General features: G+C 35.1%; 2 protein-coding genes across 2 annotated transcripts in view; both read left to right on the top strand.

Annotated features, from left to right (window-relative positions):
• The window catches only part of LOC131856562 (protein HOTHEAD-like), a 70,268-nt gene extending 55,822 nt beyond the window's left edge, over nt 1-14,446 (top strand). Inside the window, exon 2 of the mRNA XM_059208402.1 lies at nt 13,779-14,446. Coding sequence (XP_059064385.1) covers nt 13,779-14,446 — 668 coding nt within the window. The remainder of the gene's footprint in view (nt 1-13,778) is intronic.
• Nucleotides 14,447-15,720: 1,274 nt separating this feature from the next.
• Nucleotides 15,721-16,836, top strand: LOC131056372 (protein HOTHEAD). The gene is made up of 2 exons (XM_057990732.2): nt 15,721-16,550; nt 16,657-16,836. Exons 1-2 carry the CDS (start codon nt 15,823-15,825, stop codon nt 16,700-16,702), a joined length of 774 nt encoding a protein of 257 aa, XP_057846715.2. The 5' UTR covers nt 15,721-15,822; the 3' UTR covers nt 16,703-16,836.
• The last annotated feature ends 656 nt before the right edge of the window (nt 16,837-17,492 follow it).

Genomic DNA, 17,492 nt, shown 5'->3' with positions numbered 1-17,492 from the left:
AGTCTCCATCTGAATCTTCCATACTTTGTAATTTGTTCCATCAAGCCTAGGAATTTCTCTCCGGAAGATAGTTGCAAATGAACTAGAAGAACTTGAATTGGTAGATGCCATAGTATCTTCCTCGAATGGTTAAGCTTTTGTAGAGAGGATCAGAGCTCTGATACCAATTGTTAGATAGTTCAAATAACTAGAAGACAACTGAGAGGGGGTGGGGGCTGAATCAATTGCCACCAGATTACTGAAACCTTAAATATTTAAACCTTTATTATCGGAACACATAAGATCAATACAAGAATGCATAAACCAATTAATGGAATAACATATATACTAATTAAGCATAAGCAATAATTAGAGAATAGTTACCATCCACATCACACCAAGATTTGCATGTGGAAATCCTGGTAAAGGGAAAAACCACGGTGGGAAGCCTACCCCCAATTAGATAATACTTCTGTAGTAAGTATGTGATTATAAATTGAGGAGCCTAAAGTTGAAATAAGGCCAACAACCTAGAGCACACTTCTCATCACAAAATAAACCTCATTGACTACATAAGAAATCCAAACTACAATTGAGAAGAAAGAATAAAATACAATAATAACATCTCCTATGTTGAGTACAATTCCAGTTAAGCTCAATATTGAAGGTTTTAAACCTCTTGCATAAACCCAACTCAATCACCTATGATCGACTAAATCCTCTGCATTAATGATTATTACTTTATTTGCTTGCATACCTTGATTTAAAATAAGATCATACACATATATATACAAACCCTAGACCTTAAACAATTAGGTCGGCCACCCAAACAATAAACCTATTACATTATTATAAAACATGTCAGCCTGAGGCCAAAAAAATGTCACCGAACCCATAAATCATCCTGGAAGCACATTGAGGAGTTCCAACAACACGTCTTATTAAGCCATTCCATAACCTAGATAGAACCAAACCCAATTTAGGTCCACTTATGCTAAAGCAATGATTCCAATCAATCAAGGCATGAACACAATCACCATTAGAATCTTGAATCCCTTATAGCAGCCTCACCAACACCACTTATGCATAATATCAAAATATATTAAACAAAGCTCTACTGGTAAAACCCTTACCAAATCAATAAGTTAGGCTTACCGGCATATAAGATAGCATTCGATCACCAAATCAATACAAACTAACTAAACTTATATCTGAATAGCATGAATAGTAGATCTAAACTAATTCCATAAGACAAAGCATACCAGACTATACCAGATCAAGATGATCTTAACAACCAAAAACCAATCATTCTACTGGGATCAACCAAATACCAGTAAATAGCCAAAACAACTAGTGTTGGCATCGATTGCAAAACATCACAATCAATTCCATCAAATTGCCAACATAATGAATTCTTCAGCTGCATTCAAGTTTCTCTTTAAGGAAATTATCTCATATCTTGCTACATCAAGATCCTCAAGTACCACACAACTTGTTAGATAGTTCAAATAACTAGAAGAAAATAGAGAGGGTGGGGGGTGGGTGAATCTGTTGTCTCAGATTACTGAAACCTTAAGCAATTAAGAACTCTAATACCAAAACCCAAAAGATCAATACTAGAATGCATAAACCAATTAATCATAAACAACAATAAGAGAATAAATACCATCCACATGACACCAAGATTTGTATGTGGAAAACCCGGTAAAAGGAAAAACCATAGTAGGAAGCCTACCCATAGTTAGATAATACTTCTACACTAAGTATGTGAAATACAATTGAGGGGCCTGCACTTGCAAGAAGGCCAATAGCTTATATCACACTGCTCATCACAAAAGGAGTCTCACTGACTACATAGAAATCCAGACTACAATCCAGAAGAATAAATGAACTACAAAGATATCATCTCCTATGCCTGAGTATAGTTCCAATTATGTTGAATACCATAGGACTAAATCCTCTTACATAAACCCAACTCGATCACAAATTACCAAACAAATCCTCTACCTCAATGATTATTACATTATTCTCTCCTTATATATCCATATCACTTTCCTATATCCCTTTCCTACATAGTCTACAATGAGATATTACATCATATATATACAAACCCTCTACCACAAACAATAAAATAATTACATAATTACAAAACATGTTGGCCTGAGACCAAACAAATAATATCTAACCCATAAGACATCCCAGAAATGCATCGAGAAGTCTATTCCACACGTTACATTATGTTGGTCCATAACCTAGATAAACCAGGGCCCAATTTAGGTCAACACATGTTAAAGCAATGATCCCAATCAACCAAGTCTCGAACATGATCACCATTAACATCCTGAATCTCCACTAGAAGCTGCACCAACACCACTTATGCATAATATCAAATATCTTCAACAAAGCTCTGCCAGAGAAACCCTCACTAGAATAACCAAACAAGCTTGTCAGCAAGAAGAATAGCATCCGATCACTAAAACAAGACCAACTGAATGAACATAAATTTGAGTAGCATGAATAATCCAATTCCATATCCCAAACATACCAGAGCATACTGGATCATCATGATCTAATCCAACTAGAAACCAAACATCCTACCAGGACCAAAAGGGTGCCGATAAAGTAACCAAAACAGCTAGTGTTGACATCAATAACAAAAAATCAATGCAACACATAATCAATTCCTCTAAATGGCTAACAATATCCCCCTTTGGTATTGATGGCAACACTAGATGTGAAAAACATCTAAGTGCCAAGAAATGCCAACCAAATATCCCACAAAAGAATATAGCAATGAAGTACTTAAATTACTCTCCCTAATGTATATATCCTTTAAATTGTTCAGATGAATATCTCTCTCCTTTTGACACCAATGCCAAATATCTGGCATAAATATCAAAGCAAACATAAAAAAAATTGAATCACAAGGCTAACTATTCTCCCTGAGCAGTAGCATCCCCACATCAGTCTAGAATGAATGATATCTCTGATAATGCATATCAGATTGATGCCAAGAAGCATCAATCAAGTTTCCAATCTATCTCCGAGGTACTCAAATGATTCTTTAGGCAAAGGTTTAGTGAAAATATCTACAATATTCTCTTTAGTGTTCATATAAACCAGTCTAACTTTATTTTATTCCACCTTCTACTTCAAAAAGTTATACTTGATAGATATGTTCTTTTTCTTAGGGTGAAATACAGGATTCTTTGATATGTCTATAGCTACAGAGTTATCATAGTGGATAACTACCAGTCCAATGCAATGCACTTTAATGTCATTCAACATTTGCTTCATCCATAGAACCTATGTACAATTAGTGGCAACAAAAACATACTCAACTTCAGCAATAGGTAATGAAGTACATGACTGTTTCTTGTTGATCCATGAAACCAACTTCTTCCCAAGAAAGAAAGCTCCACCTGAAGTGCTTTTCCAATCATCAACATCACCTACCCAATCTGCACCTGTATATGCACATAAAGTAAAGTCATCATCCTTAGGGTACCACAAACCATATTCAAATGTAGCTTGTAAGTATCTAAAAATTCTTTTCACAACACTCTCATGATTCTCTCTAGGTTCACTTTGATATCTTGATGCAATGCAAACAACATTCATTATATCAGGCCTAGTCCAAGATAAGTATAGTAGACCTCCAATCATAGACTTGTATCTTGTAGGATTTACCAATGCAGATACATATTTCCTTGAAAATTTCTCACTAGTAACCATAGGAGTACTTACCAGTTTAGAGTCTTCCATACCAAATTTATTCAACAATTCCCTAGAATGCTTAGTTTGATAGATGAAAATACCTTTATCAATCTGAGTAATCTGCAAACCTAAGAAAATTTTTATTTCCCCAATCATAGACATTTCAAATTCTTTCTCCATATTTTTAGAAAATTCCATGTACACAACTTGTCTTCACCACCAAAAATGATGTCATCAACAAAGACCTCAATAATCAGTATATAATCATCATCAATGTATTTATAATATAGATTATTGTCAGAATTACCTTTAGTAAAACCAAGCTTCAAAAGATATTTATCTGACCTTGCATACTAGGCTCTAGGTGCTTGTTTCAATCCATATAAAACTTTCCTTAACCCACAATACATATTTTTATCATCTGAAAGTGAAAAACCACTAGGTTGCTCAATAGAAATTTCCTCATCAAGATCCCCATTCACAAAAGGAACACTTAACATCCATCTAATAAACCTTGCAGATTTTATGTGCAACATAAGAAAGAAATAATCTTACAGCTTCAATCCTAGCTACCGGTGCAAAAGTTTCACAATAATCAATTCCTTCCTTTTGAGAATATCCTTTACAAAACAAACTAGATTTATTCCTTACAACTTGTCCATCTTTATTCCATTTGTTCCTTAAAACCCATTTAGTTCCAATAACATTCTTATTTTTAGGCCGGGGAACTAACGTCCACGTGTTATTCTTCTCTATCTGATCTAATTCTTCTTCCATAGCTTTCATCCAACATTCATCTTTACATGCTTCAATTACTAATATTAGTTCAACTTGAGAAATTAAACATACCTCATTACCTACCAATATCCTTCTTTTCATTTCTCCATTGTTCTTATCCCCAATAATCCGATCTTCTGAATATTTCAGCCTCACATACCTAGGAGTCTTCTGATTCTCTGTACCTCTTTCCTTTTCTTTAGTTACTGTTGAATTTTCTGATATTGCCGGAGTAGCTGGCTCAATATTTTGTTCTGGTAAAGGTGCTATCGGTTCAGATATGATCATTTCCAATGTTGGTTCTTTCTCATAAACTCTGATTTGACTTCTATTCAGCTAATCCACCTTGACATTAGAACTCTCCATAATTCTCTACAATCTCTTGTTATAACATCTGTATTCTTTCCTTTCATTTGAATAACCAAGAAATATTCATTCATCACATCTAGGATCGAATTTACCAATGATATCATCTCTCCTGATATAACATTTACTACCAAAGATTATGAAATACTTAATTGTAGGTGTATTGCCCAATCATAATTCATATGGCATCTTACCAGTTTTTGCTTGGATATGTACTCTATTGAATGTATAGACTATTGTTCTTAGTGCTTCTCTCCAGTAGATATGAGGTAGAGTAATTTCCATCATCATTGTTCAAGAAACATCCAAGATAGTTATGTTCTTCCTTTCCACAACTCCATTCTACTGAGGTGTCCGAGGAGCAGAAAATTGTCTCCTTATTCCATGCTTCTCATAAAAGTTATTAAACTCACCGGAAGTGAATTCTCCACCATGATCTGACCTTGAACACTTAATATTTAATCTTGTCTCATTCTCAACTTTATCTTTAAAGATTTTAAACTTTTCAAAAGTCTCAAATTTCTCCCTTAGAAAAGTAACCCACATCATTCTAGAATAATTATCAATGATTAACATAAAAAATATCTATCACCTTGAGAACTTTTAACTCTAGTGGGGCCACACAAATTAGTAGAATAAGATCAAGAAAATCATTAGATTTATCTTGTATACTTTTAAAAGAGGTTTTGACCTGTTTTCCCATTTCACATTCTTTACATACCAGATTATAGAGCTTCACAATATTAGGTATATCTCTAACTACCTTAGTTGAACTGATCTTTACAATGCAACCAAAATTCACATGACATAGCTTTTTATGCCATAGCCAACTCTCATCAATTTGTGCAATCAAACATGTTTTCTCACCGGAATTAAAATGAAATATATTACCTTTTGTCTGAGTACTAGTTGCAATCTCCAATCCAGGTCTATTAATGATTTTGTATTTTCCATCCTTGAATTGTAATTGAAATCCCTTATCCACCAATTCTCCTACACTCAAAAGATTATGCTTCAAACCTTCAACTTAGTAAACATTATCATTATTTTTCTTACTATCCAATGATATAGTTCCTTTTCATTTGATCGTATATGCTTTGCAATCTCCAATTCTAACCAAACTGCTATCAAATTCTTGCAAAGATAGAAACTTTCTTTCATCTCCAATCATATGATGTGAACATCCACTGTCAATTACCCATTCATCCTTATCTTCAATTATAGTAGCAAGTGCCTTCTCTTCCGATACATTCTCTTCCATTGCTGGAACATCTTCCTTGATAGCTAGGAACACCTATTCCTTTCCATTGTCGGAACCACTAGCAGTCTTTTGCGAGTTCATCATTAGAATCAGTCACACCTTCCTCATCTTCTATGTAGCATTATTTATATCTATTTTTCCCATACTTATACTTTTTTTGATATTCAGGGTTAGGCTTAAAAGATCTTCTATCTCTCTTCAAATCTTGAATTCCTTTTGGGACATCTGGAAGCAAAATGACCTATCTTGTTACATGCAAAATATTTAAAAGGTGTTTTTCCTTCATACTTACTTCCTACCGGTCCTTTAGGTACTCTTCTAGAAAATAGGGCTTCAAGTTGCTCTAATTCTTAATCTTCTCTCTTCATATCATCCAATTCCTTTTCATACAAATCTCTCCAATCTTTCTTGCCGGTTGATGATGTAGATGCATGAAAAATGGGTTCAGACCACAACTCTAGAAGGTCCAAATTCTTCAAGTTCAAAAGCAGATAATTTCCCAACCAAGTTATCTCTATTGACAAAAGTATTAGCCATTGTTATCAGCTCATTAGTTGCTATAGCCTTCATCTTATAAGCTGGTGGAAAAGCTCTCAGAACTTTAGAAACTATTTCATCTTCTCTCAGAGATCAACAACAACATTGAATTCCCATAACAATGTCATTTACCCTTTACATGAATGCACTAATCCTTTCATCTTCTTCCATCTTCAAGTTTTCAAATCTCACTTGGTAACCATCAAGTTTAGCAATCTTAATAGTAGGGTCACATTCATTAAGAGTCTCCAACTTGTCCCATATAGAACTTGTAGTTGATTTTTCAGTTAATCCCATTATTTTCTCATCAGAAAGTGCACACAAGAGGGATTCTCTAGCTCTACAATCATTCTCAAGCTCCTTATACAGGTTTGTCAGAGGAGGATTGCTGGGTGCTGGATTATAGGGTGTAATATTATTTTTGTGTGATTTTCCAAATTTCCTTAATGAGACATCTCATGTGAGTCTCCATCCGAATCTTCCATACTTTGTAATTTGTTTCATCAAGCCTAGGAATTTCTCTCCAAACGATAGCAACAGATGAACCAAATGAAATTGAACTATTAGTCGCCATAGGATCTTCCTCAAGTGGTTAAGCTTCTACAGAGAGGACCAGGGCTCTGATACCAATTGTTAGACAGTTCAAATAACTGGAAGACAACTAAGAGGGGGGTGAATTAGTTGGCAATTAAAACTTTAATACTGAAACCGAAAATACCAATACCAAAATGCATAAACCAATTATCGAAATAGAAGATAAACCAATTAAGCACAAAAAACAATCAGAGAATAAATACCATCCACATGAAACCAAGATTTGTGCGTGGAAAACCCGATAAGGGGAAAACCAAGGTGGGAAGCCTACCCACAGTCAAATAATACTTCTGCAGTAAGTATGTGAAATATAATTTGTTGGTATTGTGTTGTCATTGATGCCAATCGGTATGGGATGACTACTCATAGAAGAGATGTTTGTGCAACACTATCATGCAGGAGTATAGGATGAGATATCTTTGATATCACCTTGTGTTGCAGAACACTGGTAAGGAAGAGAATGTCATTTAGATGAATGACCACTGGAGTCATCGGTACACAAGTTAGTGTTTGAATTATGTATGGATAAAATGGATAGGTTACTAGTATAGTCTAACACCAGTAAGGAAAGGATGTCAATTGATAAGTGAAGTGTTGATAATGAGCAGGTTTCTTGGAGGTTGTTTGTGATAAAGAGGTAGAATGTTACCTAAATCAACTCAACACCAAAGGAGAAGGATGTACAGGTCATGGGTATGTTGTGTGGTTGCAGAACAACAAGACTCCCACTGGATAGAGATGTAGTCACCATGTGTAGTGATGACTGATAGTGAATGTGCTCACACTGTATCACATGTGCCCATTTGAAGACATGTTGCACAAACAGGGAAGCCACATAAGTACATTGTAGGATATAGATGACAAGGATCCACTATCATCGGTAAGTGAAGCTTATCTCCTATTATGCATAATGTGCATTATAGTTCTGAGAGATAAGGAAGAAGAGGTAAAGGTAAGTGTTTGAAGGCTCACACAAGATCTATCAGTGAAACAAAGGAATGACTTGAGTGCATTAAATCAAGGTTATGCATTGAACTGACAGAGAAGACATGTTAGGATGCTGGTGCAGATGAAGAGTGATGGGTTTGTCATCATGAAAAAGTGATTGAGATGATATTCAGTCTGATGATGAAGAAGGCAAAGTGGAGCAGCTAAAAATAGAGAATGAAACTGACGTGTAGATGCCTTAGATGGAAACCACTGAAGGTTGATGATATGATGTCATCAGGATGGCTACCGGTAAGCATGATAACTAGTAAGGAAGCGAAGAGGCTAAGAGATGTGACTCTACCTGATGAGAATGAGAATAATTTGGATAAGACATGTTTGGTGACTAGTTAAGGAGTTCCATTGATAGTTCAATAAAGAGAAGACATGAGGAGTTTACCAGTAAAGTGTAAGATACTGACAGGGTTAGCAAGCCGGTAGAAAAGAAGATCCAGCTGAGTGTTTGGTTAGTGATCCTATCTGAACCAATACACCAATCCAAGCTGGCAGTTGGTCAACATGGATGCCACGTGGTGTCAAGGTGGCAAAATTGCATGTTGCGGTAGATGGAGTGTGCACCGACGAGGTAGTTGCAGAGCTGGTTGATATTAATGGTAGATTCCATAAATCATGGGATGTGTTGCAGAGCCATTGTAGAGGTTTGCAGTTCGAGGTATGGAGGACAATTGAGGGCCAAATTAGAGTGATTGAGGAGATCAAGGCAGATGAAGGAAACTGCAAGACCAATCTTGGTGATTGACCAAGAAATTAGCTTATAGGGTAAAACGCAGATTGCCAAAGATAGAAGGCATGATCAAGAAGGCACGACAATGGCAGTGATGAACAAACAGTTGTCTGGCTGATCAGATCAGATAAGATTTGAGTGGATTTGGTTTTCCTCGAGGTTGATGAGGAAACCCTAACCGCCTGTGATTTGAATTGTCTTTTGGCAAGAAAACCAGGTTATAAATAAGGAAGCCAAAGATATTGTTAAGTTCCACTGGATGAGAGAAGAGTGAGTTGCTGCGAAGTGATTGAGTGCTACATGAGAGAGTTAGATCAATCAAAGTGAAAATAGCAGAAGAGGATAGCGACTGAGGGAGTGAAGGTTAAACCGGTGATAGGGTTTAACAGAGGGTTAACCGACATGGTTTGAATAACTGGTATAGAGGCTAGAGCGCATCCAAGGGGATAACCGATAGGTTCTTGTACCAGCTGGAAGATAGTTGAGAGGATTGAAGAGAAGAATAGTGAGGAGGAGATCCAACAGAGTAGAAAAAGAGTAGAGGTGAACTAGTAGATTTTACTGGCAATGCAACAACAGATGAGAGAAATAGAAGAGTGAACCGGTGTAGCAGAGAAGGTATCTCACCGACAGAATCAGGTATATGAAATGGTTACAAGATTCACTTGTAACAGTATGACTAATTTTTTATTTGAATTTATCATTGAGATCATTGAGTTGTAGCTCAGTGTAGGGGTTGTAGCTCCTTTGGGTTGTAGCCCATAAATCAGTTAGGGGTTGGTGCTCCTCGGGTTGGTGTCGTAAATTAGGGGTTGTAACTCCTTTGGGTTGTATCCCATAAACAAGTCAGGGGATCTATCTCCTTTGGTTGGTGCCCTAAACATTGTAATAAAGATTCATTATGAGGGTGGATTGGAGTAGTAGACTCCAGCAACATTGCTCACCAAAGTTTTTTGAATCTTGGGTTTTCCTCATACATATTGGTGTTATGTGATGTCTCTTTGTGTGAATGCATTTGTATCTAGTCTCCTCACTAACTGGTAAGTCTGCATTCATCTAAATCTATTAATCAGTTTACTTTCATAAGGTTAGTTCAAGGGAAAATTTTGAGAACCACTGATTCACCCTCCTCTTAGTGGTACATTATGTCTAACACAATTGAGGGGCCTGTACTTGTAGGAAGGCCAACAACCTAGAGAACACTTTTCATCACAAAAGGAGTCTCACTAATTACATAGAAATCCAAACTACAATCCAGAACAATAAATGAACTACAAAGATAGCATCTCCTATGCCTGAGTACAGTTCCGGTTAAGCTCAATACCGGAGGAATACATCCTCTTACATAAACCTAGCTCGATCACCAATGATCAACCAAATCCTTTTCTTGAGTGATTATTACATAATTCTCTCCTTACATATCCTCATCTTTTTCATATATCCCTTTCTTATATGGTCTATAATGAGATCTTACATCATATATATACAAACCCTTGACCACAAACAATAAGGTCGGCCACCAGACAATAAAACAATTACATAATTACAAAAAATGTCATCCTGAGACCAACCAAATAATATCCAACCCATAAGACATTAGGGAAATGCATCGAGAAGTCTAATCCACACGTTACATTATGCTGGTCCATAACCTAGATAAACCGGGACAAAATTTAGGTGCACACACGCTAAAGCAATGATCCCAATCAACCAAGTCTTTTACATGATCACCATCAACATCCTAAATCTCCATTAGAAGCCGCACTAGTACCACTTATGCATAATATCAAAGATCTTCAACAAATATCTTTCGGTGAAACCCTCACCGGAACAACAAACCAAGCTTGTCAACAAGAAGGATAGCATTTGATCACTAAAACAAGACCAACCTACTGAACCTGAATCTGAGTAGCATGAATAAGCCAATTCCATAACACAAACATACCAAAGCATACCGGATCATCATGATCTAATCCAACTAGAAACCAAACATTTTATTGGGACCCAAAAGGGTGCCGATAAAGCAACCAAAATAGCTAGTGTTGACATCAATGACAAAACATCAATGCAACACATAATCAATTCCTCTAAATGGCAAACACAACTGTCTCTGCAAACCAGATTCCATTGATTCAATCTCCTAAAACTTTCCTCAAGCAATTAGGCTTCCTTAGAGGATCTAGGATTTGATATCAATTGTTGGAATCAAGAAACTTTGAGGGGGGCAGGGGGTGAATCACTGTTCTACTAGTAAGTAAAATTTCAAACTTATTCTTAGACAACCAAAAGAAAATGTAGGAAAATAAAATGCAGAAACACAAGATAATCAGCTAGAAAACCATAACACCATAATTTTTACATGGAAACTTGGAAAGGGAAAAACCACAGTGGGATTAGAACCCACAATATTCATATACTATGATCAAGAGTACATAAATATTACATAAGGGGAATGCAGTTGCATTCAAGCACACTACTTAGAACTAAAGGTTCATTTACAATATGGAAGTCTCACTGACTTACAAATCAATTACAATGATAACTACGCTTATTGAACTCGAAAATAGTATCAAACAATGCCTAGATGAGTTCAGGTTAAGTGCATAACATCTGACTGTACCACCTTTGCAACTCTATTCTGTTTTGCTTCTCAATCAGCTACCAGATCAAGAATCCCCATGTGAAACTTCACCAAAAGGTTTCTCGATTATAACTTGCTCATTTCATCATCCAAAAAGATCTACACCGGTCATATATCTACAACCACAAAATAAAACATTCATCAACTCAGCTTACATAATATGCAATGTAAAGTGTAACTGGGTGTTGGCTTAGATATGATCACCAAAACATATGCGGATCCATCAAATAATGTCAAAATGACTTCTACAAGTCAGCCCTATCATCCCATGCACAAATCTCACCACCACAATTACGGCAACGCTTCTGAACCACAAATGCTTTGCTATCCTGAAATACCGGAGATAGATTACTAGATCACATCCTCTTCTGGATATCAAAATCCACGACTACCAGATAGGATTTCCAAGGAGATTTGCTATCAACGACAACCCTAATCCATTATCCATGCACTAAAATCCACTGAACGAGTGTCAATTGCCAGCAGATTAATATTTCATTTTTTGTTGATTGTAATTTCAATACATGTTTTCTTATATTTTGGTGAATCTTGTTCTTTACCCTTATCTTATATATTACCCTAAGGTTTGAACATCTTACATATTTTATTTTTTGATTATTCCTTACAATGTCTTTAGTGTTTCCTTGTGATGGACACTCCTTATATGCTATAAGAATTTGAATTATAGAATGATTCTAAAATATAATGTAATATATTTAAATATTGATAATTTTTTTTAACAAACATGTATCAAATCAACTCCCACCAATTAATAAAAAAGGATAAATATATTGTTCATATCTTATTTGAATCCTCTATGTACTGTTTACCACTAATCATAAAATGTATACTTTAATGTTTGAAGCCTTTGTGTACTTTTTACCACTAATCATGAGTGTATTACAATACTCACAAATAATTAGATGGGGAAAATATCAAAACTGATTTGATAGAGATGGATCATCTTCCCAAAATATAAACAAACATCAACTATTTGTGAGAAGCCTCTATCATGACGACATCTAGGTCAATCCTCTTAGACACCCAAGCCTCAACTAAAGCTTCATCATACACAACTATGTCCCAAGGAGGATAAAATCCACAAAATATCGGTTAGCTAAACCAGGGCACAACCAAGCCATGATTTTAAGACAGATGGTCCATATCTTCTAGTATGACCAGTAGAAACACTTTGGTTCAGCATCTTCGTGGCTGCAACAAATCTTTACTCCTTAAACCTCTCCTCATACTAAGCTGATTACTGTAATTCGGGGTATGCTTTCAGTTTTGATATGGTAAGTAGTCTTATTATAGAGTGGCTTTTGCATAATTTGCTGTTTTAAGCTCTGGTCATTGGAATAACCAAGTTTTAATTCCATGATATTTTAGGGTTAGTGTTGTCCTCGAGGCATTACAATATAAGCATTGGAAACGAGTGCTCTTAGGTAGGGAAAAACAATTGTATTTTGTAACCAGGGATGCTAATATGGATCTACTGTAATGGCAGTTCAGTGTGACTTGCAGCTTTTGAAAAGTTGTTGATCTGTCGACGTTCTAGAATACTGAAAGTAATTTCTTTCAACTAAATTCTCTCTCTGAAGGTAGGAATTTTTAATTTCTTCTCGACCTAATTGTTGGTCCACAGACAGTAATATTTGAGTTTTATTAAATTTAATGCAAGCCAGGAGCACTGCACCATTATAAAAGGATTGAGTAAACAGGAGAATTTCAAGAAAGCGAAAGTTGGAGTGAGAATGGAGCTTCTACTCGTCATTCCATGGCTTCTATTCTTGACCAGTTGTCAACTGTTATCCAGTATGGAAGCAGCAACACAAACTACTGGTTCGTACAACTGTTTCTATTTGTTAGGGAATTTCAATCCTTAGATTTTTACAATCCATGGACTGGGTCCAATTGTTTTTGAATTAAATTGTGTTCCAATCATATTTTCTGGTCTATTATTATCAGAATTTTTGGATTTACAGTTTTTAATTCTTTATAGATTATACATATTTAGTTATAAATTACAACTTTTACAATTCATAAAATTAACATTTAAAATCACATAACCTATTATGAGAATTTCCATTTTACAATGTTAAAATCTTTACGTTGATAGAGTAAGCTGTGATTTATAAGATTAATTGGAGCTAAATTATGGTTAAAATATGCAGGTAATCCAGTCTTTCCATACCCATTTATAACCTTAGACGCAGAGAAAGTAGCTGCAAGAAAATACGATTATATTATCGTTGGAGGAGGTACAGCTGGGTGTCCTCTCGCTGCAACTCTGTCACAGAAGCATACAGTTTTGGTACTGGAGAGAGGAGGGTCTCCTTACGGAAACTCTGAGATTGAGAATGGCGATAATTTTGGGAATCCGTTGAATGAACCAGATAAGTACAGTTCAATAGCTCAGGAAGTTTTAACCGAGGATGGACTGAAGTTGGCCAGAGCCAGAGTTTTGGGAGGCGGAACTGCCATTAATGCTGGGTTTTATAGCAGAGCAAGCTTGGGATTTATTCAACGCATGGGATGGGATGAGAAACTGGTGAATGAATCGTTTCTGTGGGTGGAAAAAGTGAATGCCTTCAAACCAGATCACCTTTCTCGCTGGTCTACGGCTCTGAAAGATGCACTTCTGGAAGTGGGAGTGCTTCCTTACAATGGGTATACTATGGATCATGTGGAGGGCACCAAGATCAGTGCTTCCACTTTTGATAACCATGGCAAGAGACATACGGCTGCAGATCTACTCAAGTATGCAAATCCTCATAATATTGTTGTTCTGCTCAATGCTACTGCCTCCAGAATTCTCTTCAGCTCATCATCAGGTGCGTAGTTAAACAAAGGTGTACATTTGAATTGCAAATCAGTCTTAATTTACCCTTTTTTTTTAATGGCGAAGAGATGCTTGAGAATCAAGAGGGATTCAATTGCCTGCCATGATATCTTGAGTACTTTCTTTGCTTTTTGCCAACGTTTGGAATCAATTACTCTTGGACGCATGTTCTTGTACACTATTTAAGATTAGAGAAAATGATTGACATCATTGAGAGGTATTTTTTTAGTATGTTAAATTATGATATTGATAATAAAATTTAATTGTTTTGTATAAATAATTGGATATCCTTCATTAGATATAAGAACAACAGAGTTTATTTATACACCCTCAATTTCGTTTGTTTTTTATTTTTTCAAAAAGTGAAGTACGAAAAATTTCTTTTAAAAATACTTTTAAGCTTTACCTTTTGAACTTTTAACTTTCTGCTACAAGTAAAAATTTACTCTTATGTTTCAACCAAAAATCCAGTTTAATCCATTTGCTCATCTAGTGGGCTATAAATAACTTACTTTATTAGATAATATATCAAGTAATGAATAGCTTTTAGGCTTTAGATCTCTATTCTTGATTTTCTTTTCTCTTAAGCTAGGACCGAAACCAAGGCCTCCATTGCTACCCACAACAAAGGTAGGGAACAAGGCCAGTGATGAATTTCTACTGAAACTTACTTTGATTCTGGCCCGTCTATATGATAAATCTGTTAGTGCGTGCTGACACAGACAACAACTAGAAGTAATGTATTATAGCTTCTAAAAATGATGATTATTCCTGAAACCCACAATAGAGTTGTGTGGGCCAATCTGAATGTGAACGATAATTATCTAATGTAGGTTGTCAAATTCATGCAATTACAGTTTTTGCAACCCCCACCCTGGCCTGCAAAGTTTAATGAACGTACACGTTACGTCAACATTTCCACATCAATTTTAGAAATCAAAAGAAAATTCAGTTTTTCCACCACTGACTGGAGTGCTTTAGGAAACAGTTAGGATGTATCTAAAAAAATTAAATCTACTAAAACCATGAAAATGGACGATGATAGGATGAGGATTCAAGCATGAGCTCCTAGTGAATAAAATGTACTGGTGGTGTAAATTCTTCCTTTACTAACGGAAAGCTTTAAATAAAATGTGCTGCCATTTAAAATATGAGCAACTCGAAAGTTTTCTCAATTCACTTCAAATTGTTTTGGTTTGATGATTTTATTTCTGCTAAAATGGACTCAGATCTGATGATGGTTCTAAAAACTTGTTGCAGGAGTGTTGAAGGCTCATGGTGTAGAATTCATAAACTCACTCAATACTAATAAGTCTTATCAAGTATTAATCAATGAATCATCACGTTATAGTGAAGTAATTTTGTCAGCTGGAAGTATGGGAAGTCCTCAACTTTTGCTTTTAAGTGGAATAGGCCCCTACAACAATCTTAAAAAATTAAATATATCTGTGGTCAAACATTTGCCTTTCGTTGGACAAGGTGTGCAAGATAATCCCCGTGCAACAATAGTGCTACAATCCCCTAAACCATTCAATACTTCTAGCATTCAATCAGTGGGCATTTTGAACAATTCTGAGCTCTACATATTCTCCAGTAGCTTTGTGCAGCAGCAAGTTCCTGCATATGACTCCAAATCTTCAAACATGTATGGTGGGGTAATCTTTGAGAAATTAGCTTACCCCTTATCAAGAGGAAATCTAAGTCTAATTAGTAGAGATCCTAGAGACAATCCTTCAGTTCGCTATAACTATTATTCCAATCCGGAAGATTTACAAAAATGTGTTCAAGGGGTCAAGATAATAGCTGGCATTTGTGAAACAAATTCCATACAAAAATTTGCCTATAAGGATAAGTCCAATGATAGCAGGAGGTTGCATTTCATTGGACCAGCTTTGCCTAATATCAAGGATGAAGTGGCCATAGCCAAGTTTTGTAGGGAAAATCTTAATACCATGTGGCATTTTCACGGAGGATGTGATATTGATTCTGTGATTGATAAAAGGTATAAGGTTAAAGGTGTTGATGCATTAAGAGTTGTTGATGGTTCCACTTTTAGGGATGCACCTGGAACTAGTCCACAATCAACCACCCTAATGTTTGGAAGGTAATGTTGTATTTTCTTTTTCATATCTTTACTTTGATTTTTAATTTTACTTATTGAATGGTTATTAGTTAGATTCTTTTACTGATCTTATTAGATTGCATTGCAGGTATATAGGAGTGAAGATTTTGCAAGAGCGTGGAGATTCTACATGATTCTTGGAGAATTTTCTACCCTCCATACCTTCTTCAAAACCATTTATCTCTTGGATTTTCCAATATTATATATATTAGATATATTTTTAAGATATTCATTAAAGAATAAATATGGAGATACTAATAAGGAATAATGTACAAAGTTTATAAGCATATGGAATAACATAATATAAAAGAGTATTATTTTTATGAAAAAAATTAAGGTTTTGTTGGAGGTTTTTCTAGACTCAAGATACATGTTTTTATTTATTTTTTATTTGAATGTAAGTACTTGTTATGAATGGTGTCTTTTTAGTTAAATATATTGACATGATATATATTTATAATATTTTAAAATTTTTTGTATAATATAAATTGTAAAATTTCATATTATACTAAAATGTTTATGAAATTTATGTGTTTATTATGAAAAATAATGGATATATTTTAAAGATAAAAATATACGTTCCGTGATATAATAAAATAATTTATACTATCTTGTCTAACTCAAATATCTAAGTTACTTCATGAAAATAAACACATTTTACAATTAAGGATCTAAAGTGTCTAACTCTAATTTAAGTAGACCTATATGGAATAAGTTTATACTACAATAAATGGATATTTGAGTTATTGAAATATTTGAGAGAGAACTAGAACTATTATGGAGTCCATGATCTATAATAAAATTAGAATTTAAAGTTTGAGATAATGATATGGAGCTATTGAAAATCCCATCTAAAATTTTGTATGCTTCTAACTAGACTAAGCTTAGTCTTGGGACACTTTTCTCCTACAAGGATTACTTATA

Source organism: Cryptomeria japonica, chromosome 7, assembly GCF_030272615.1.
Source record: "Cryptomeria japonica chromosome 7, Sugi_1.0, whole genome shotgun sequence".
Classification (NCBI taxonomy): Eukaryota; Viridiplantae; Streptophyta; class Pinopsida; order Cupressales; family Cupressaceae; genus Cryptomeria; species Cryptomeria japonica.
Note: the sequence above shows the minus strand (reverse complement) of the source record. Positions and strands in the feature narration are given on the sequence as shown.